The 22,733-nt window shown below is 42.4% G+C and overlaps 1 protein-coding gene across 1 annotated transcript in view; it reads right to left on the reverse strand.

Moving 5' to 3' along the window:
* The window catches only part of rsrc1 (arginine/serine-rich coiled-coil 1), a 114,373-nt gene that overhangs the window by 58,858 nt on the left and 32,782 nt on the right, over positions 1 to 22,733 (reverse strand). Inside the window, exons 5-6 of the mRNA XM_062386557.1 lie at positions 15,288 to 15,324; positions 2,425 to 2,476 (exon numbers count right to left, since the gene is read on the reverse strand). Of these exons, the coding sequence (XP_062242541.1) occupies positions 2,425 to 2,476; positions 15,288 to 15,324 (89 nt within the window). The remainder of the gene's footprint in view (positions 1 to 2,424; positions 2,477 to 15,287; positions 15,325 to 22,733) is intronic.

Here is a 22,733-nt window from a genome sequence, read left to right on the forward strand (position 1 = left end):
GAGGAGAGCCGCGGGCTTTAAGGATGTCAGGAGACCCCGAGAGAGAAAGCCTGGCGGGCGCTCAGAGAGGAACGCGGGGAAAGGAGGAGGAGGAGGAGGCTTAAGCTCCACGGCTACGTCAGGACATTAACATTCACACAACCTCCCAACATCTGCTGCTTCCTTCTCGCCCTCCATCCCTCCCTCTTTCCATCCCTATCTCACTCGGGCCGCTAACAACCCTGGAACAAAGACAGAAAGACAGACAGTGAGAGGACGGATAGACTGAGAGGGACAAGAGAAAGGAAAGTCCAAAATAATATGTGAGAAGAATGAATTTATAAGATATGGCAGCAAGGGACTGTGCAGCCATGGGGTCAGTCAAAAACCCTAATATTTAGAATAATGCAGCCAGGATTGAAATCAGTGAGGGTTAATCACTAAACAGAGAAGGCAGCGAGAACAAGAGAGAAATTAAAAGAGTCCCAAATAGAAACTGCTTTATCAAGTCAACAACTGTTCTCCGTTGTATTATTGTTAGTAATATGATGACAGGCCCCCCGAAGGCCTTATAGAGACAGGCCTGGGCTCTCTGGTAAAGAGACGATATTTGACTGAGCCATAAACCTGTTCTTTTGGAAGCCTTCGGGAGAGAGAGGAAAACCAGAGATGTGTCCGACACATTAAACCTTCTCCTGTAGCCCTGGCTCTGGGCCTGTGTCTGCACCAGTCTGGCCCACTGCACTCAAAGCCACATGCTCAATTTTATGATGCCTCACTAATATCAGTATAACAGTTACCTTGAGGTGGCAGGAAAGGGATGTTCAACAATCATAAGAAAACATATTCGAGCAAAAGAAAACTTAGATTTTCCAAAGTAAAATCATCCCTACATCAGAATAACAAATTCACATATGTAAACGAATATAAAAAAGTATAAAAAATATCTTTCACAGAGTTAAAATCAGTGGAATCACAGCAGGGGATCGGAGTGTTGTTTGCTGACCTACAGTAAGACTGAACAAGTCTTATGTGCGGTAAGTGTGTGGCTGCTGGGTGCCTTATAGATGATGTATAGATGCCTGGTTCTTTCATATATTTCCAGTGGTGAAATTAGAGCTCTGTCCTGAAGTGCTGGGCTGCATATGTGTGCGTGTGTCCTTTGTGTGTGTCCTGTGTGTGTGTGTGTGTGACTGTAAACATGAAGACATCTTTCTCCACAGTCAATCTCTGCCTGTCACATCTGGCTCGCAACTCTACCCCTCGAATACACACTGGAATATATACACCGCGTGCATGGTGACATCTATGACTTATGTACTGGGAGGAGTGTTTGAAATTAAGCTGCAGTGAATATGAGCCCAGAAGCACTCAAAGCCAAGGGTGAGTGTGTGTGTGTGAGTGAGTGAGTGTGTGTGAGGTTGTGGTAGGGATTGCAGGGAGGGGTGCTGAGACTGGGAAAACAACCATGAAGACCATCAGAACCACAATGGAGATCCCAACACACCAATCAGCCACAATATTAAAACAGGTAACTGGTTTTAATTTTGTAGCTGATCTGTGAATGAGACTGTGGCCTGGTTCACGTGTTATTTTGTAGCCACTTTGGAGAGATGTATGTAAATTATATATTATATGTACATTTTAAGGGAACAAATATACAAATCTACGATTCGGTTCTATATGCTTTTTTTATTTACTTTTTTGAACGATGGGAATAAACCAAAGTTTTCCCTCACTTCTGATTTGAATGTGCATGTGGGGGTCTCTGGAATACTAGTCATCTTAGACTAACTTTAAATGAGGACAGGTTAACTTTATTTAGATCAAACCAAAATAAACATGAGACACAGATATTAAAGGCCAATTTTTGTCTTTGTTTTGGTTTCAGAATCCTTAAGCTATGAAACTGGAAAGATTGATGCAAACATTTTCATTCGAACATTGTATAGTGCTCAAGCTAAACCATTTCCCTGGTGACATTAGACTTTGATGACGGTCTGCACCTTCACGTCTAAGGCCATGGTTCTACTGGTGCCACTAATGCTTGCACTATAAGAGTACAGGGTTAGGGGGAGTTAGGTGCATGCTTCCTGTCATCTAAGGTTACAAGTTACAGGTTGTACTGGATTTCCCATTATACTTTTATTATAAATACTTGCTATACTACAAATTCCACGGGGGTATGTTTGTGACAGAAAGCAAATGTAGCTGAGGAAACTTAAATACAATGAGGGGTAAGTGGAGGATCAACATCCAAAAGGCATGTATCTACACTGAAAAGAAGCGACGCAGCACAGTACAGTACAGACTACACACTGAGGACTCTCTAAACAGTATTCACACACTGCCTGCATGTTAGCATCCCTGATGTGTGAGTGACAAGACTGCGCTTCCTTCTGAACCACAATGACAAAAAGAGAAACCGAGTCATCATCCACTTACCTGCGGCCTGAAGGACCATGTGCATTCGAACTTTGGCCTGTTCTGCTGGAGTCTGCAGGAGAGTGACAGAGAAACAAAGAATAAGCCAATGTTCATATTCTTCTTGGTAAGCCAGAGAAAATAGGCTAGAGCCAGTACGGGCTCAGTGTGTTGCTCGAGGGCACACCAATCAGGGTAGACACAACTCAAACATTTTCCAATTCACCCTCTTAAAGGATGATGCAGCTGTTTGCATTCCCACCCTGCAGCTCTGAGATATCACAGAGCTCGGTTCATGACAGGACAAACACCCTCCACACTTAACTGCATCTATGTAATCTCGCTCTAAAACTGTTGCGTCCTTTAGGGCTGAAATATATTTTACCCATGATAATCTTTAACAGCAACCATTAGAGTGAATGTTCTCTTAAACTGTCCTCGTGGAGCACCGGGGGAACACTTCACCGAGCTGCTGTAGTCTAGTCGTTTGTAAAAAAAAACCCGGCTCGTGAAAAACAGAAAGCAACAACATCTCTGACACACCAGGGAGAATCAATGAGGAGGAGATGAAGAGAAATTTAGAGACAAAGCGAGACAGAGAGAGAAGAAGAGAGAAAACAAAAGCTGCTGTAACAAGTCTTTGGAGAGTTGGATAAGAGGGCACAGAGAGCACATTTTACAAAGATCACAGCCAAAGACTCAACACATTCCCCTTCCCATCATGTGTGTGTCTGTGTGTGTGTTATATGTGTGCATCAGAAGTGCTTAGCGGGCATCAACGGGGGGAGGGCCTTGTGCTTTGACAGCTGTATTGGGAGGTGAAGCCCTTTTTTCCCTGACATGCCCTCAAAAGGGCCTTGCAGTAATTCCAATATCACCGCTATTAGATTTGAGGGTCTTAATTGTCAAGGAAGAATGATGGCTACAACAGGGCGTGGAGCTATAAAAGGCCAGTGTGCCGCAGATTGCTCTCGGAGGTTTCTCCCGCCGCTGCCGTGGCACAGCAGCCCTCGTTATCATGCAGCGGCGGAGACTGTGTAGGATTAGAGAGAAATTAAATGCTAATGGGGATGGGATCTGAATCCGCTGCCTGGGAGCATCATTTAGGCGACAGGGCCGGGGTGTCGCTGACAGGCAGTGCTTCCTCCCTCCCTCCCCCTCCTCCTCTTCCGCATATAACCCGACTCTTCCTACCACCATTCCTTCTCCGGGCTCCCCACCCCACCCACAGCAAAAAAATCTGATTTATCAAACTGTAAACTTGTCACTTTGTAAAAATGTCACTTTTCGATGGCAGTCAGGGAAATATAATGACCCCCTTTAATGTAGCGATGTCAGGGTGCTGTATCCTAGATGGAACGCACATCAAGGCACTGCACAGACACAGACTGACACGCACTTAATGCAACATGGATGGGTGTGTTTGTATGTATGTGTGTGTGAGTGCGTGCGTGCGTTGTGCGTATCCCCTGTAGCAGGTGACACGGTGGATCACGCTCACACTGACTCGCAGTGCTCGACAGCTGAAATTACCAATCACTATTATGCAGAAGAAGAGGAAGAACACTTGAGGCCTTCACCCACACAGACGCATATACACACACACACACGCTTTCCATTCCCTTTTATGAAGATGTGATTAGAGCACATTTATAGTCTATTTTGTTTCTTGCTTATTGGCATCTCTCCTTTACACGGGTTAACGGCTTTATTTTAGAGCAAATGGCCGGATTACATGCTACAAAATAAAAGTCCTGGGTCGGATTCGAACCCTTTTATAAGGTACGGGACTTAGCCTGGTGAACAATTAGAACGACACTGACACCAGTCTTGGAACAACCAGCCATTTAAAGCAATAACACACATCACAGCTTAACTAACCTGTGTGTGCCGTGCAATCATCTTAGTTACAGTTTATTACGACTCCCCCCTCAGTAATTACATTAGCATTTGTTTACATTGGCCTTGAGGCATGTGCAAGTCCATGCATCTTAAATGCACAAATACAAACGCACACACACACACGCACATGCACACACATACATTGTGCTCCCAGTTATTTTCAATCACACAGGACAGGACGCTGCTGCTTTCAAACCACTTGCCATTCTTACAACACTAATCTGCGATGTCAAAGCAATTATTTCTTATCACCTGTAAAAGGAAGAAAACACCTTAACGGCAATATGAGTTATGTGCAGTGGAGATTATTATATTTTTGCCGTGTGTGACTCTGCATTGATTAATCTTTTTTTTATACTGCAACAATTTTTTTTTCTATAATCGAATAATCTTTGAATATCTTTTCATAAAAATGTGAAAAATATTATTTAAGAATATAAATCTTCTTCAACAGTTTAAATTCCAAACATATTCAGTTAACTATACTGAATATTTGGCATTTTTGCTTAAATAAAGACTAGATCAATTATTTGATATTAGATTAGTTACTGTGAGACTCCTGAGTCCTCTATTCTTTGTCAGAGCTAGAGTAAGACATATATATACAAACTATCAAATAATTATTGACAGTCATCAGTTCGGTTAACAATTTGCATCCAGACCAAGTAAAATTTTACTAAACAGCTTATGGATTTTGTTGGACACTTTCTGAATGTTGACCTTTTTTTCTTTTCCCTGAAGTTTACTTATCCTATTTTATTTTGAAATGGGGCTCCTTGTGTGTCTCCAGCTTTATTCCCTGTCTTTGTCCTGTTCCCGCGCTTGTGATTGTCTTCACATGCTCCTCATGTGTTTCACCTGTGTCCACTCATCCTTCCTCCCTTTGTATTTACGTCTCTGTTTCCCTCTGTCAGTTTTTCTTGTTCCCCTCGTCCCTCTCAGTTCTGCTCCTCAGTCTTTTCTCTGTTCCTTGTGTTTCTCTGCATGTTTAATATTGGACCTTGTTTATGTCAGCCTTCATTAACAGACATTTTAGTTGTTCACCTTTACTTGGCTCCTAAGTCAAATCTGTCTGTTAAATTCACCATTTACTTATGGTGTAAATGATGTTGAAAAACGAGATTCATGAGTATCTATGAATTTATAGTTTTAATTAGTGGTTACACAATCTGCCAAAAGTTAATGTAAACACAAATTCTGAGTTAAATAAACACTAAAAAGGAGAAAATAGAACCTTTAAACAAATATGTTTCCACTGCCTATTCCAACTAATGAATTTGAGCATTCAGGTTTACAGTGTAATGATACAGAAACCACACAAGTGCACACATGGCATTTCATGTTTCTTTCTTCCCAACGTACTCTTTATTTTATCACTCTAATTCACACGTGCACGCCTGCCACCGCTGTGTGTAATTCATTAGTAAACAATAAAAAGGCGTTAATTGTGCTCCCCAGAGACAGATCAGAGTCCCCCCCCACTGGGAGAGAGGCACCCGCTGCATCTGATGTGGCTTCGCCTCACAATTAGAACTGTGCCTTTTCGACACACACAAACAAACATGAGACACGGGGAGAGGGACTCTGTGTGTGTGTGTGTGTGTGTGTGTGTGTGTGTGTGTGTGTGTGTGTGTGTGTGTGTGTGTGTGTGTGTGTGTGTGTGTGTGTGTGTGTGTGTGTGTGTGTGTGTTGGAGATAAGCAGCATTTTAATACACCATGTGGAAAGAGGGGAACAAGAGCGAGACAAAAGACGAACCAGGAAGATGCTTTTGTTTTTCTTCAGAGCTTCAGGAAGATTTGTAGACAAAAACGGAGAGTGAAGAAGAAGAATATGGACATGGGATCAGACCCCATCTGATATCAAGAGAGATGATAAAAATGTTGTGGCTTTTATTTTTTCCAGAGCCATTTATGTAGTTAATGGACTGTACTTACTGTGAATCACAGTAATTTACTTACACATGCACACAGACACTATCGACTAAGCTGCTGCGCACTGACCTATCCTGCTCCGTTGGAGTAGATTAGGGTTCGGCGTCTCTCTCGAGGACACAACAACATGAAGACCAGAAGAGTTTCACATGTTTCCCGTGGTTTTCCTCAAGAAAAGCTTTCACCAGAAGAGCCTGGTAAAGAAGTTAAAATTCAACCTATACTTTCTTTTCCTCTGCAGACCTGGGTGATCGCTGTCCCTACTCGACAGCACTTCAGCTGGAGCACACAAGTCCTTAACACGTTGCCTCCCTGTTGGAGCATCTGAGTGTTTTAGCTTCATGACCCAAGACCTTGAGATACCGAAACTGTTGATAATAACAGGACAAATTTTCATGAAATCTGGTCATGAATGGTGTGGGTGCAGTTCTTTTTTCATTTCCACTCACTTTCCTCCTGTTGGAGTAGCTGTCATAAAGGAATCTACTATTACTGGGCTCCTATTGCTCAGCACTGATACCCACACCCACTTGACTCAGTCTAACTCTTGCCTTAAATGTGACAGGAAGTCAAGCAGGCTCGCAGTCGGCCTCCAGCTTGTTCTCTTACCTCACCACAGCGACGACAGACACACTGAGACGTGCTTCACTGAGCCTGAGTGCCCAGCGTCTGTCCCATTAGTCAAAAATAAACACATCCCATTAGGAAAATAAATAACCCTCACTCCACTTGGTAAAAACAATGCCACACTGTGTATAATGAGGTGCTGCTAGCAGAAACTTGAATATACTTGTAGTCATGCTCCGCTCCAAGGGACTGTTATTATTATTGTTATTATTGGACTTGAGGCTGAGCAGACAAAGCAAAGTGTGGTGGGTTGACAGATGAATAAATGCCTGTTGGTGCAGACAAGGAGAAGTCGAACAAAGGTCAGATGGGCCATCTCCGGACAGATTGTGGTCAGCAGGTCAAACTGTCTCACTAAGTAGTTTAGTCTCTCTATCAGAGCAGTCGATTTATGACCGGAGGAGAAAAACAGATGAGGATAAAACTCCACTGCTGCAAAGACTTTATAAGAAAAAATAACAAAAGCTGCGCATGCAAACACGTCTCTGCTTCAACTCCCTGCTACTTTTAGTCACCCTGTCCTGACATCTAGTCCATCCATTTGTTTTGTGTCTTCATCAAAACCATGTTCAGTTCGAGTCACCCTGCCGGGTCAAGAGAGGAATGAACAAGAAACTGAGAAAAGTGAGGGGAAGAGACACGAGGGGAGAGGGCGGGACGAGGAAGCGATGAAGAGGTTGACAGAGTCTGTGGGTCATAGGGAGAGTGTAAAGCACTGCTGGTCTGCCTGATGATTAGTTGAGCTCTGGAATCGACAGACACGGTGAACTGGAAGCTCCAAGCAGCCTGTGCAGCTCATCTCATCTCTACTGTGACTCCACAACTTAGAACAGAGCATCACACGTGCTTAAAAGATTCACACTGACAGCGACTAAGTGAGACCAAAAAAAAACTAGTTTAAGGTGAACAGGCAGGGATTGATAAAAGATTTAAGTGATAACTGCCTACAATTCAAGTTGTATTACAGTATAATATACTTGTCATTAATTATTAAATATTATTGACCACAATTAGCAAGCAAATCTTTTTACTTTTGAGCGTGAACAATACAGCAACCAAAAAATCCCTCCTCTGCACCTGGTCCTATTTTGTATTGTACATTTTAACTCAGTAATGCAAAAATTATGATAACATAAATATAACTTATGTACTTAGTTATTTTCTTGGGTATACCAGTTGAGAAACAGCATATGCATCCTCTTTTATTTTATACGCGTGCAATTTTAGAACTTTGTCCTAGGTTCTTAAAACACTAATTATTTTGACCATCTTAGTCACTTTTACCATTACTTTTAAAACTACTACAAGCTTCAATTTCCTTATTGAGGAGATAAGACAAATCACTTCAATCTTGGGAACGTACAAATGTTAGTACCAGGAACAAAAACATGTAGACTGGTGCGTTTGTCTATGTCTTCTTCTCTAAGAGTCCATACCCTCATTGTCAAGTAAAAGACAAAGGATAACCCCCAAAAAGTGTATTTCGTTGATTTTTATACAAACCAAATGACCCCTCAATGTTTCTTTCAGTTGTTAACCAGGTATTTAAATATCAACAGTAAGAAAATTTAACAGTAACGTCATAGTTTCAGTCAGATTCTGAGTCTTATCTCTCTATCACATTTATCCTGTTTCACATTTCCAGCTAGAAAAGTAAAGAATCCAAATAAACAGTTTCAAACGTCCTAAAAAAAACAAACCTTGAAAAACGATGGGGTATCAGGGAAATCATTAGTCCATCTACTGTGACATAAATCTAAATTACACCACTGTAACCATCATTATCTGTCAATAAACAGTTTCAATATACACATACGCAGACGCCCACCTCAGCAAACTCTCTTTATGCTGGAGTTGATATGCTCAATATTCATCTCATTATATTTTTAAAGTATTCATCTGTTTCCATTTTCTTTCATTTGTTGCATTTCGCTCAGGCTTCCTCTGCATCTCCTCCTCTTCCTACCACACACTCCAGCCGCCCCACCGCACCCAAACAAACACACTGATATATCCCATACCCAAAAGAGGACAGGGGAAAACAGAGCCCCTGGAAAATGCAATATTTCTGTTTTTAATATCGAAGTCTATAAGATCAGGGCAGAGATGGGCTCCATGGCAATATGTTTATTTATATTTTTTATAAGGAGGCGGAAAAAAATCTGCCTATCAGTGTATGTATTTGGGGGGCCTGGGCCACTGTATCTAAGCTCATCTTATATGAAAAATAATGTTGTGTATGGCTATACTTTTATATATATAATGGCAATATGGGATCAGGGCTCTTTTACAATGTGCCATACTTCAGGCTAGGGCTAACAGCATTTTATGGCCCACCAGCAGTTCATCTTCATGTCTCAGGCAGGCAGGAGCGCTGCATAATAATGTCGTTTCCTGCCCCCAAATGCTATTTCACAGGCCGGGGCTCATTTCTCAAACTTCACCACTTTTACAATTTCCCAAACTTTTATTCCCGTCATTATTACCAACAAGATTTCATTACGTATTTAGAATGTAAACAAGTCTGAGTAATGACACTCCCCCGTCTCCCTGGAATCATTCCCGCTGATGGCTCTGCCACTATCTTGGGGCGCGTGTATTCATACAGACACACAAAGTACAAACACACATGCACGTGCGTACAAACACAAAAAAAAAAACACGCACACGCACTGCGGATTGCCCACATACGACCGCACTAACATAAACTGCCCCGGCTGAGATACAAACTCAAAAGGCAGTAATTTACTACCCCATGTGCATATGCGTGTGTGTGTGGGTGCGCATGCATGTATGTGTTTCCGATGAAGGGGGAGGTGGTGGTGGTGGGGGGGGGGGGGGGGGGGGTTAAGGGGAGGGGGGAGACGGAGAGAGTTTTATACTCAACTCACATAAATCATGTAGAAGAAAAATGAGCAAATGTGCAGGCTAACTCATCTTCTCCCCATCCGGAGAAAATGAAATTCACTGGAATACCTATCAAAACTGCAATCATCCAGAGATAATATCTTCTTTGGTCTATCTGCACTTTCCGATTTAATTTCCTCCATGCCCTTGACATCCAGCGATACCATTAAGATGAAGCACATACAGTAAGGGAGTAGTTCTCACGTTTTGATATATGAGATCGCTGCGCTTAATGTAATATCATCATTTGAAAATTAATGCAATCTTTCTTTTGTTTGGGGGGGGGCGATTTTTTTTCTTTTTTGGGGGGAAACACTCGAGGAGTGAGCCGCAGCGAGACAGCCAACAAGATGGAGAGCGAGACAGTGATGGGGTCACATGAAAAGCAAGTGATATGCGTGAAAGGAGAGACACTTTGTATTTTGTGAGCCCCCCCCTCGCACCCTGCACGCCGCGACCCGTGCCAGAATGACATGCAATTACGTCTGGGCCTGCCCCGTGTCAGAGGTCACTCAAATTACTCCATCATTTAGCCGCGCCGTCGAGATTAGAGAAAAAGAGAAAGAGAGACCCCCCCCTCATCCCCTCCACCTATGCTCCCACGTCCTCCCATCCCCCACCGCCACATCAAATATCATGAAATCATTAGTGTAATAAGCATGGAAATCTGTTTGCCGATTATCAGCACCCCCCACATCTTCCATTATCTGTCCAGAATATCTCTCTCTATCTGTTTCTGGGTTGTTTTCACCTCTTTATCCTCTACAATCCTATTAGAGACGAAAGTACTACAAAGGAGGAGAAAGAGAGACACAAAGAGATAAATAGAAAGTGTTTGATGAGACAATTACAGTTTGATAGCAAAGACAGAGGCACAATAAATTAAAGAAACAATTACAAATAATTATATTTCTGAGCTGTGAACTCATCTCAACGTATTTTCACTGAGACAGCTCTGGGTCATTTCAGTGTCATGCTCGGTGAGGCTGGGTTTGTGTGTGTGTGCCGTCTTTCTGACTACAGCTGTTGGTCCCTGTCTGTCAATGAAGGCCCACCGAGCTATTTGCCTCAGTAAACTCTTCAACCCTCTGAGGGACATGCGGGAGACACCAGTAGTCCCTGAAGCGATCCATGTGCACAACTGTCTGGTGACCTGTCAAAAACAACAACTCCCAAGTCGTCTTTTGCTGCCCTACACTTTTGGAAAAGACACAAACTTCCAATGATGCAAAGAATCTTGTTTCATAGATAAATTGTGGATGCAATATTTCTTAAACAAATATAGGAGTCGAGGGACGATCAACCAAGAGTAAAATCCAAGAGAGAAAGTTAATGTACAGGCTCATCGTCTTTTATGGTTTTGAACCCACTTGTTAACACCTGTGTAAATAATAACTGAGAAATCTCCAATATTAATTATTTAGCTTTCATCATTTTACTATTTCATGTTGAGACTATTAGAACAATACGAAAAAGTTTTGAGGAGAATCTGGCGAATGCGTTAGTGTATTACTTTATGAAACCAATATATTATTTTTATCATCAATATGTTTTCATCCTGAAGATATTATTTGTCTGTTATAACTTTTTAATAGAGCATATTTGTATATAGCTTGTTAGAAGATCTAAAATCAAGGATTATCTCTGACACCAGGCTCGACAATGACCAAACAATTGACCAACTGAGAGTTGAATTCCAGCTTTTAAAGGATGCAGAAATACTTCACTTTGTGGTGTCACAAAAATAACTATATCATCATTAGGTATCCTGCTCTGCCGATGTGCATTTGGAAAATTTTACTAGATTAATTCTGAGGTCTCTTTTCAAATAGATCCATGACTAAGTAAGGTCCTATTGAACATTTACAAATTATCTAATTCAAACAATGTGGCTGTTTGATTGAAAATGGGAATTGAAGCTGAATTATACCGAAGTTTCAATTGACCTTATTATTGGATTTAAAAAACATGTCCAATGGAGCAAAAGGACAAGAAATTGTGACTCCTACATGACAATTTAAATTCTGTTTTGTCTAAGTCATGCTCTTAACTAAACTAGCAACACTAAATGAACCTGTAAACCAGCCTCACATGCCTTCTAACATCATGTCTTATTCAAACTAATGAAACATCTCCCTCTCTCTTCTTCTACCCTACAGTGTGTGAGAGTGTGTGTGTGTGTGCTGGTTGAGCCAATAATCCTGATGAGGCTGATTCCCCGTGTATTGATTGAGCTGCTGGCTTTCTTCTACTTCGCTGTGTGAAGCTGTGCATCTGGACTGACTGGCTGCTGTAGGCCACCTCTTTTACTTTTTCGCTCCATTTCGCCTCCCTGAGCGAGGAATCGTTCAATTCAAACTCAGGCACTTGTGTACCTGTGTTCATGTGCGTGCGCGCCTGGATGCATAAGTGAGTGCGTGAACAAGAGCCGAACTATCGCAGAGCACTGGGAGCAATTAACTTCAGTCTTTTTCTCTGCATCGCTACTGATCGTGAGATTCAGTCAATCTGCTGAAAAACAAAAAAACAAACGTGAACAATAAAACAAACCTCAGACCACATACATCTTAATTGCCTTCCTAATTAGCACTCCAGTCAATCACTCATATGGTTACTTTAACAGGAGGAGGTAATGTTAGCATTCATCATGAAAAATCAAGTGCCGGAATAATTTGAACAGAAGCTTGATTGTCACATCAATGTGTAGTCTTAGCAGATATTTAGTTTGTTATGAATAAACAGTGGAGCACTTACTGAAAAACCATTGCAAAGGGTTCAAATGAGTATAAGGAAGTAATTGTCATATTCATTTAACCTTTGACAGAGAGCGGTTGCAGCCTGGCGACACTAATCTCAAGAGCCGAACATCAACCAAAAAGTCATAAATGCCTGTTCAGTAATCGGCAGAAATATGTGAGAAGTTAAGACGGATGCAACATTTTGAACAGCCCTGCAAACTCTACCTCAGAGGGGGACGAGCTCCATTATTTACAGTTCTCTGTCCCGAATCGTAATCAGGGTCTTGCGCTCCCCAGGCAGGCTGACGACTGGGGTGCAATCTCCCCATAAGCACAAACACACCCATAAATTCAAACTGTCCGTATTCAGGTTGGCTATTTAAAATTCACTATACACAAAAAAATGCACTGGTAAACATACCAGTGTGTGTGTCTGTGTGTGTGTGTGTGTGTGTCTCCCCGAGTGTGTAAATGTGTAATGTTCAACTCCGGAGCTATCCTGATGAGTATAAAGACACAGCGGCAACAAAAAAAAATCTAACACAAACATGCTGTAATCTGTCCCTATAGGTCCACTTAGTGCAAAAACAACAAAAACAATACACGGAGATGCAAAGTGGCTGTACTAACCCCTGCCAAGAAACCTACCGTTAACACAAACACACTGCAAAAGCAGACCTTGGTAGACCATGACTGAGTGAAAGACAATCTGGTGTAAATCCCTCAGTACTGTGGTGCTATGTAAACTCAGTGAATTAGTATAAAATGATATATTTATATACAAGGTGGATTTGGCCAATTATGCGTGAAAGAAGTATTGAGACACACACAGTGATATTGGTCTGTACTCTAACTTATTGAAATGAGTTCACATTCCTCCATTTGCCTTTAACAGGAGCACTCACGTCAACACGAGACAGAGGCGTCCTAATGTTTGCCAAGATATAACTGCCCATACACATATTGATTAACGCCGTTTATGTACGTAACCCTCTCCTGAATTATTTACACCACCTTTTATGGAGCACAACATCCATCACATCGACATACCCAGGCCATAGACATCTCCCGACCTAAACTGGAGCATTACATCATGCACTATATTTAACATCAGTCGCTGCATCCCAGTGTCCGAATTCTGGCACAGAAATCCAAGGATCCTGTAGTGACTTCAACATAAATGAACGTACAATAGACTCTGTTGGCATTTCTACAACACAGAGCAAAACGATGATGTGTTAACCAATCACATGAGAACAGGGATATTCAATTCAAATTCAGAAAAAATGAAAAACTAACGTGATTCAGTGCTAAATATATTGATAAATTAGTTGCTAGTTGGTCTCTGAGTTTCCTGGGCTGCTAAACCATTTCCCTTATAGGCTAGAAAAGTAAACTTTGGACAATTCTTAATAATTGATCCATCATAGGTCCAGGTGCTGATAGGATGGTGTTTGAATCCAGACCTGGACCACAGTCTCCCTATTAGAGACCTCTGCTACAGAGGATCTGTGATTTAATAACAGAGAATAGCAAAGCAAGGATTGGTTTTAACAAACAAAACAATATGTACCGAGGTGATGCTTCTCTATCTCACATCGTAAATTCTCAAACCAGAGCACAAATGCTTTAGATCAATTATTAAATGTGTGGTAACTGTAACGTCTATGGAATGAATGCACTTTGAGTGAAACTTGAAACGGTGTTGATGTAAACAATGAGCAGAAAGCTGTGAAACCCCAATTTGCACAGACACAAGTCGACTCCCACTTAAATCAGTGGTCTGAATACACACAATAATAACATTAAGGAATAATTCTTTGCTTGACGTTGAAGTCTGAGGTCAACTGTGTCTGATCTGCTGCTTGCTTTAGTGGAGCGTTAACGTTGAGCTGCTTGGATTCCGGGGTCACTCATTTGTGTGGCATATTCAGGGTCATTTGCGTAGCACGTGGTGGGGCGGGGGGTCATTTGCGTAGGGTGCTGGGACCTGAGGTTTTAGTATGCAGCTAGGCGAGGGAGGGGAGGGCATGTGACATCCACAGAGAGCCGGGACCCTCGCTGACCCCTGTCTATAATTCATCCCCTGGAATATGGGGCACATCAAACCTTGGTTCTTTCCCACCCAAAAAGAGAAGAGAGAACCTCTTCACTGAGTTGCACGGCACTATGACCCCGTATTAAAGCAAGTAGCAAGAGAAACCTGGGAAACGTTGGCTATTAAATTTTCAGGGCTGTCCCAGGAGAGTGTTTCCAGCAGAACCTCAATTCATGGATGGGAGACGACTGAAGAAATGCCCCATGCTGACAGGAGGAGGGAGAGGAAGAGAGAAAGTGTGTGTGTGTGTGTGTGTGTGTGTGTGTGTGTGTGTGTGTGTGTGTGTGTGTGTGTGTCCAGTAGTTAGTCTTTCATATGTGTGCAAACAGGTAAACATGCAAGTAAAACTCCGGCAAATATCCACAATTAAACAACAAAACAGAGAGGATAACCCGTGTGTGTGTGTGTGTTTGTGTTTGGGAAGGACTGGGGATAAATGAAACACTGATATAAAAGCCGGACCAGGCCCTAGGGGAGACGCCACCCTCCCTCTATTCCTGTTTGCTCGGTTTTCTGTGTGTCTCTCTCTCTCTCTCTCTCTCCCTGCCTGTTAGCTGCAGGTACTCAGCTCCAATTCCGGAGGTTTGATTAGGAATGCAGATATCAAAGTGTGTGAGTGAGCGTGTGTGTGTGTTTGTGCGTATGGCGGATAAAAGGGGGGGTGTCGAATGGAACTTACCAGATGTTCTAATCTCGCTTTGATGTTCGCGGCATCCCTGCAACACAACAACACATTTCCCGCACTGTAAATAAAGTGCCGACACAAAACGTCATTTAATGAAAACAGCACTTTTTGCAGACACACACAAACACACAAGAAAACCTGAGAGACAGAAGAACAAACTCTATTCAAGTGTGTTTTATGCAAATTTGCATCTGAATATTTTAAGACATAACTGGAACATTACCTGTGGCTAATTCTGACATTGGGGCAACAGCAAACAATCATTTTTCTCATTATTATTCTATATTTTCCAGATCACTCAATGCATTTTTCCGTCTATTGAATGGCAAGACAGTTATGAAGAACAAGACAAGGTGAATGTAAACTATCTCTGTGTCCGTGTGTGTGTCAGAAGCTGAAACCAGTGACTTTCTGGTAATTTTCACTCACTAAATGACTTAAACCAATTATCATAATGGTTGCAGAGTAATCTGCAATCTTCTGCAGCCGAATAATCGACATAAGCATTTGAGCTCTAGCTGAAGTAAAGTCAGAAATGGTTTAACAATCAAACCCTTACATTGTTTATGTTTAAGTTCAGTTAAGTGAGCTGGATCGAAATGGTTGTGAGAGAATTTGGTTAATTAAAAGAAGAAGAAAAATAATAATAAGGAATAGTCATAATTGTTAACCCCTCAGACCCCTGTGCTGTGTGTGTGTGTGAGTGTTTGCATCACTGCCAGACAGAGGTGGACTAATATTGTCGCCCCACTGCTGGCAGCCATAATAATAATTTCCCACTACAGAGAAGAAAGTGGGGGTTTATTATCTGTGAATTAATAAAAAATGTGCGTGTGATTATGAGGGAAGCAACAGCAGAATGGCGAGCTGAGGAAGTGGTGGAGCAGGAAAAGGAGGAGGAGGTGGAGGAGGAGGAGGGGTGCAGTTGGTTTTAAAAAGAGCAAATTGGCAGTAAATAATAGATGCAATTTTGGCACATTTCAAATTTGCAGCAGTGGAAATCAAAAGATCAAGAGAACACAAACAGCCCCCGTCCCCTATCCCAGCAGCCCCCCCTCCATCCAACTCTGGCCCCCATTACTGACAACTCCACCCTGGCCGTGGCGTATCACTGTGTGTGTGATTGTGTGTGTGTGTGTGTGTGTTTGCTTGAGCACACTGAGAGGAAGAAAAGCTTATCGACAGGCAGTTGCTAATGCAGCCAGCAGCATCACAGTGTAAATCTACACCATCTCTAAAATTACACACTGTCTAATCCATCCCATCCTCCACCCGCCTCCATTCCTCCCTCCATCCATCCATTCCTCCATCCATCAGGCCATACCCCGTGTGACCACAAAGTTAAGCCTTTACCACAGCTTTACCATTTCTAAATAACGGTATGCCGGAGAAATGGGAGCAAACGTATCGATAAAAGCAGAATGTGGTGAATGAAGGATGTTTGCTTGTTTATTCTGTGCTCCGTCAATGAGCCACGTGCAGACAAGTCAACCACTTAAGGCAAACTTCATCTAGCTGTAATTACATTACATTCTGACAAACACCCCGCCACATTCATTATACATGATGGGCGCCCGGCAACCAGACAGCAAGACATTTGTTACCGTGGTGACAGTGTGTGTAATCCACTAATGAAGCGCAATTAGTGAGAAACAATCTAACACAGGGGAGACGCAGCGCTCCATCCCTCCTCCTCCTCCACCCATTTCCCTTTTGCTTTTTTCTTCCACCTCTCTCTCCCCTCGCAGTCCTTTTTACAACCACATCTTATTTCCCCCCCTCTATCTTTTATTTCTGTGATTCAACCTTTATTAAGCTCCTCACTTGCATTTAATCTCCCTCTCTTTCATCCCTTGTCCTGACTTCATCAAGGGCAAGCTGTCCAGTGCTGTCCGCACCAGGGCCGAAGGGATCACTCAATCCATTAGACACATTCGGCGCACACAAGCACAGGAACACACACACACACACACACACACACACATTTTACATCCTCATCTCTTTTCCAAACATCATATAATCTGTTGAGGTCTTCAGGGACAGAGCTTTCCTTTTCTCCTTATCTCCCTCATCCCCCTCCCTCCCTCCGTACTCTGGGCCTTCAACGCAGAGGCAGCATCGATTTCTGAATTACGCCACAATATTAAATAATTAATATACTTGCCATGATTGATGTTTTGCATTAGGCCAATATTAGGTTATCAATCAAAATCCACTTGGTTTAATGTAATAATATTGAAAATGTGTCAGTGCCTGTTCATCCAATTTGTAGTGGAGGCAGGCCAGATAGTAATGGTGGTGTAGCACAAGGCCTCAGAAGACACTGTGGCCTGCTTATGACAACCATAGGAGAACGTTATAGACTTGGCAGAGGGAGGGGAGAGACGGAAGGAGTGATGAAGAGATGAAGCAGACTGACTGGTTCACAATATGCTGCCACAGGCTCGGCCACAGTCACATCCCGCAGCTTAGTTTATCCTCAATCAAGAAATGCAACTTGTGGCACATTAAAAACTTAAATTTATTTTACATTTACATGTAAGTCAAGTTATATTAAAGCCTTAAAACCTAAAAATGTTCCTATGAGCGGCGGCATCTTGCGCATTTGGAGCTTGAACCTGCACAGTAGTATCTGAAGGATGGGGCGGTGACAGGGCGGTCCCCACGATACATGCTCTTGACCAATCAGGGGTCAGTCTCAGCTGACTCCCCCCCCCCCCCCCCCCCATTTTCATGTCATTAAATATCAAATTAAAAACCAAACTTATCAGGAAAATTGACCTTGAACACCTTTTGTTTGGTTCATGTCCAATTCAGTAACATGGATGAGGCGGGGTTTGTAAACAATACTGCAGCCAACCACCAGGTGGCAATTGAGATGACCTGGCTTCACTTTTCTTGTCTTTATATGCAGTCTACAGGGTCATCCTGTTTAAATGTCAAAGGATATTCAAGGATTTATTTATTTTTTACCTTAAATATTTCTCAAAATGTAAAAGTCTGTCAAATAAATATCACGTTTGACCATTCAGTCAGCTGAGGCTCAGGAGGTAGAGCAGGTTGTCCACTACAGAGAAGGTCAGTGGTTCATTCCCCAGAAGTTCTAGCAGACAGAGACAAAACCAAAGGTAAAACAGATATGTCACAATTTGGCGGGTTTGAACATTGTGGGAAACATTTTGGATAACGTAAATACACAAACGAAAAGTAGAACCTAGGTCAAGTCCTTCTTTTGACATTTTAATGAAAAATTGTTATTACATATTTTATCTTTAAATTGTCATATTTGTGAGGACAACATCTCTTCTCCGTTCTAAATAGTTTAAAGCCATAAGGACAGACAGCCTGACTGGGAAAGGCAAGCGGAGGGGGGGAGGGGGGCTGAGACACAGAGAGAGTAATGTACTGTTTTTCCAAGAAGCGGCAATTAATTATCTGGGTTCAATTAAGTAAAACTGGACAAACAAGTATGAGTGTTAAACGGAGCAGTGGCAAGGTCAATACCGACCAATCCAACACTGGATCCATCACACTGACGGCACTTTTCTGCGTTATCGTTCCAGCTCTCTTTTTTTTTTCTTCTCCTCTCCTTCTGTTATTCACTTCAATCGCCTACTTTTCCTCCTGTCGTCTCTTCCATGGATACGTTCTGCCTCACTCGCTCATTGTGCGTCTTCTGTGTGTCCGAGCCCGATTCCGTCTCCTGCACTCTAACATGGATCTTTAAGCTGTTGCCTCGTCTTACCTCATCTCCCTCCCTCTGTCTCTCCTCACCTGTCATTTTGCCCTCTCCCAATCACACACTGGTTTCTTTCTCTCCACTCTCTCCCTCACCCCACCCTCCCCACCACAGACCCTTACAAAACCCCTGCGCTTTTGCTAGCACACAATTAATTACAGCGCCGGCACCAGATGAGTTGTCATTTGTGGTCAAGTTTCTGATAATTGCATTAGGTCTTCAGGTTCTTCCAATATGCCCTGCCCTTCTTTGCCATCACCCCCTCTCTTCTTCTTTCTCTTCCGCTCTTGACTTGAACCCCCCCCCCCTTCCTCTCCCACCACCCCTTGACACAACCAAGTTGAATATCTTTAGTCAGTCAATGGAGGCGACAGAGGGACTTAAAATGCAGAGGCAGTCATTTGATTTCCAGCTGACAGAGCGGCCCATTAGCCCAGCACTCATCAGCCATGCATTACCTCTCAGGCCCGCTGTCCTGTGTGGGGAAGCTTTAACCCTTTCACTGTCCAATAGTGGCCATGTTTACCACATCATATCAGACTTCATGTAACAGGCTCTAATCCACAGGCCATATTAACTTCTTTACTGCCCGTATAAGTGACGGCAAACACTTGACTGTCCTGCTGATAGTAGATGTATATTGGTCAATCAGAATTCATTTGCTCCTATAGTGTGCAAGTATTGTAGAGGAATTAAGGTTTTTGAAATAGTTTTTCATTGATTTAACAACAGCTAAAAACTAGAGTGCATAACTCCGCCAAGGCCCAAAAGTCTGCTAAAATTAAATCAAGCTGGACTAAATTTCAAACACTCTGATATCAGTTGCAGAAATGTCAAATGTTTGTCATAAAGATAGATGAATTTTTCCCTTAGAAATCTGTAACAATTTTGAAAATTTCCCATTTCACAATGTTAAAGAAAGTGAAAAGAAGAGAATGTGGATCTGCCCGTTTGTTCAAATCCGCACCAAAATGGAATGGATTCTTTACCGACCCACACAACATTCTTTAATTTTAATGATAAACCGTCAAGTTTGTCAAATTTACAGACAAAAGTATTTGTAAACTGAACTCCCTTGGCGAAGGTAACAAAGCACAATGCCAAATTAATGAGGTTAGCAGTTTACTAAAAGTCATAAAGAGTTTTAGCAAACTGATAACTATTTTCCAGGGGTACAAAATGAAGCTGCGCTGGATCGCAATACCTTTTTTACACTCTCTGCTTTTTTTAAACCCCTTAGAAGTCCTGAGCTGTTTTGGCTATTTTTTTAATACCACATTCAAAGTGTTAACCATGCTGATTTGGTATCTTTGGTAACTTGACATAGTGAGGCATGTCTCGTGAATTGATCACGCTGCCCTGATTGTTAATTCCAGAGAGCCACCGTGTATCTTTCTCCTTTACTTGGAATACAAAACATTCAGACCTTCGGCAGCCACTCACGCATCCAACTGATATCCGTCACAGACACTGGGGAGAGGAGCAGAAGCGAGAAGCATCAGGGGGGAGACAGGACACTGTAATACTGTGAAAGAGACATTCATAAGAGAGAGTGAGTGTGAGAGAGTGTGAGTGTGTGTGTTTATCCCCAGTTGCAGGCCTTGTCAAGCGTGTCATTGAGCATTCATATGTTGTTTGATAGAATGGCAGGCCTATTTATTAAAGAGTCGATGTGATGGGGACACCAGAGCAAGCATACCCACACTCACACAGATAAAACACACACTGCACTAACACACAGTCCACATCAGTGACATCTGCCTGTTCAACTAATAGAAGGCAAAAGCAAGATATTAAGCAGTCGAGGGACAGGAATACGCACTCGCGCACGCACACAGACACACACACAAACACACACACACACAATAATACAGGGAGCTCAGCTTTCCTGCAGGCCTGATTGCCATCTCCATGGCTCCTTTTTAACAGGTCTGCCAATTGAAATTGAAATTGTATTTTTTTGTGTGTGTACTATCAGAGCTACCTCTCAGGCTTTTATAGAGCTATGAGGAGGGTTAGAGTCACACATACACACACACACACACACACACAATCACATGCACGCGCACACAGGAGGGGATAATGGAGGGGTAAGTCACGGGCTGTCACTCTTCCATGCACAACACACAAGAGGGGACAAAACACAGACTTATGCTTCTATGCTTTCTATGTAATTCAGCATGTACGCACCCGCGCACACACGGGTATGCAAGCTGCCCCTATTCCCAGTGGAGGGGGGCTGTACTTTAGCATAATCCCAAAATGGTGGAGAAAAGCAGTCCATTAAAAGTGGGGCTAACAAATTCTGCATTTTATGTTTCTCTGAGGGAGGGTTAAGTGCAGTCAATAAAAAAGTCAGAAAAAGGAGGAATAAGAAAGGATGAAGTTGATTTAAGTCAGGCCTCTCTGCTCTCTTTGACACACACACACACACACACACACACACACACACACACACACACACACACACACACACACACACACACACACACACACACACACACACACACACACACACACACACACACACACACACACACACACACACACACACACACACACACACACACACACACCTGTTCATATGTGGCCCATATCTGACACCTTGAAAAGGACGAGTGGACGGATGCACTTGGAGAAATGTCTTAAATCTTTGCAGGGCTTGTAACTGAGGAGAGTTTGTCTCATGATTACTTAGCATCACTATCACCCAACAAAAAAAGAAAAAGAAACAGGAGTTTTTCCATCCTGGAACAGACCATCCTTTGACTCATAGGCACTAAGTACGTTTGACTAAAAACAGAGATTTAGGGACACTTACACTCTGTACCCACTTCAGCACAGCATGACGACAACAAACGGAACAATTATAAAATGTATCGTCAGCTGTAATGACTGAATCACAAAAAGTGCCCTCCTGTGTGAAAAACACACGTGGAGGGAGGACAATTAGCGCTCTACGTTAAACGCGTAATAAAATATTAACGAGATGTGTTAAATTTGTAATCACAACTAAGAATTAGGAAGGGAAGCGTTATAGAGTCAAAGTGTCACAAATCAGATAATTAAGTATATGGCCTGAAAGTGTTGTTTGTTGGGGTGGCAGATTTTTAAAACAGAACAAAAAAACTTTCCCAGAGAAAAAGGTACGACTGTATGATTGTGTTAAAACTCCCATGTCTTCAAAAAAATGTGTTCATGTGTCATTTTGAATAAGGAAAAAAATAAATCGTGCTTCTGTATGAGATGAAGCTGGTGAACCATCTTCAAGTCATTCTGACCCAGGAGAATCTGAAGCAACGCACAGACACTCATACAGGTAGTTTAAACACATATAAAACATCACAGGTCGAGTGGGTGTCCCTACAGACTGCCTGTATCTCCCTCTTCTCGCCTATACACACTGACTCAGTGCTGAAAGCAATTGAATCCTGGGGCCAAGTTTTGAAGAAAATTGACTTCTTTTTAGTGTGTTACAGAGGGAGAGCGGGACAAAGACGGAGAGAGAAAGAGCCAAAGAGAGACATGGGGAGCAATCAATTTCCCTGCGGTTTCCTCAATAGCCAGCGGTCCTTTTCATACCTCCCAATTAGAACCTTTCCTAATCAGAGAAATACCTCTCCATTATTGAGACGGAGACAATGACACTCCTGAACATTTCCGCCTGCTTCAAAACTCTGTAGATTGCAGTACTGGTACAC

This window comes from Platichthys flesus, chromosome 4 (genome assembly GCF_949316205.1).
Source record: "Platichthys flesus chromosome 4, fPlaFle2.1, whole genome shotgun sequence".
Taxonomy (NCBI): domain Eukaryota; kingdom Metazoa; phylum Chordata; class Actinopteri; order Pleuronectiformes; family Pleuronectidae; genus Platichthys; species Platichthys flesus.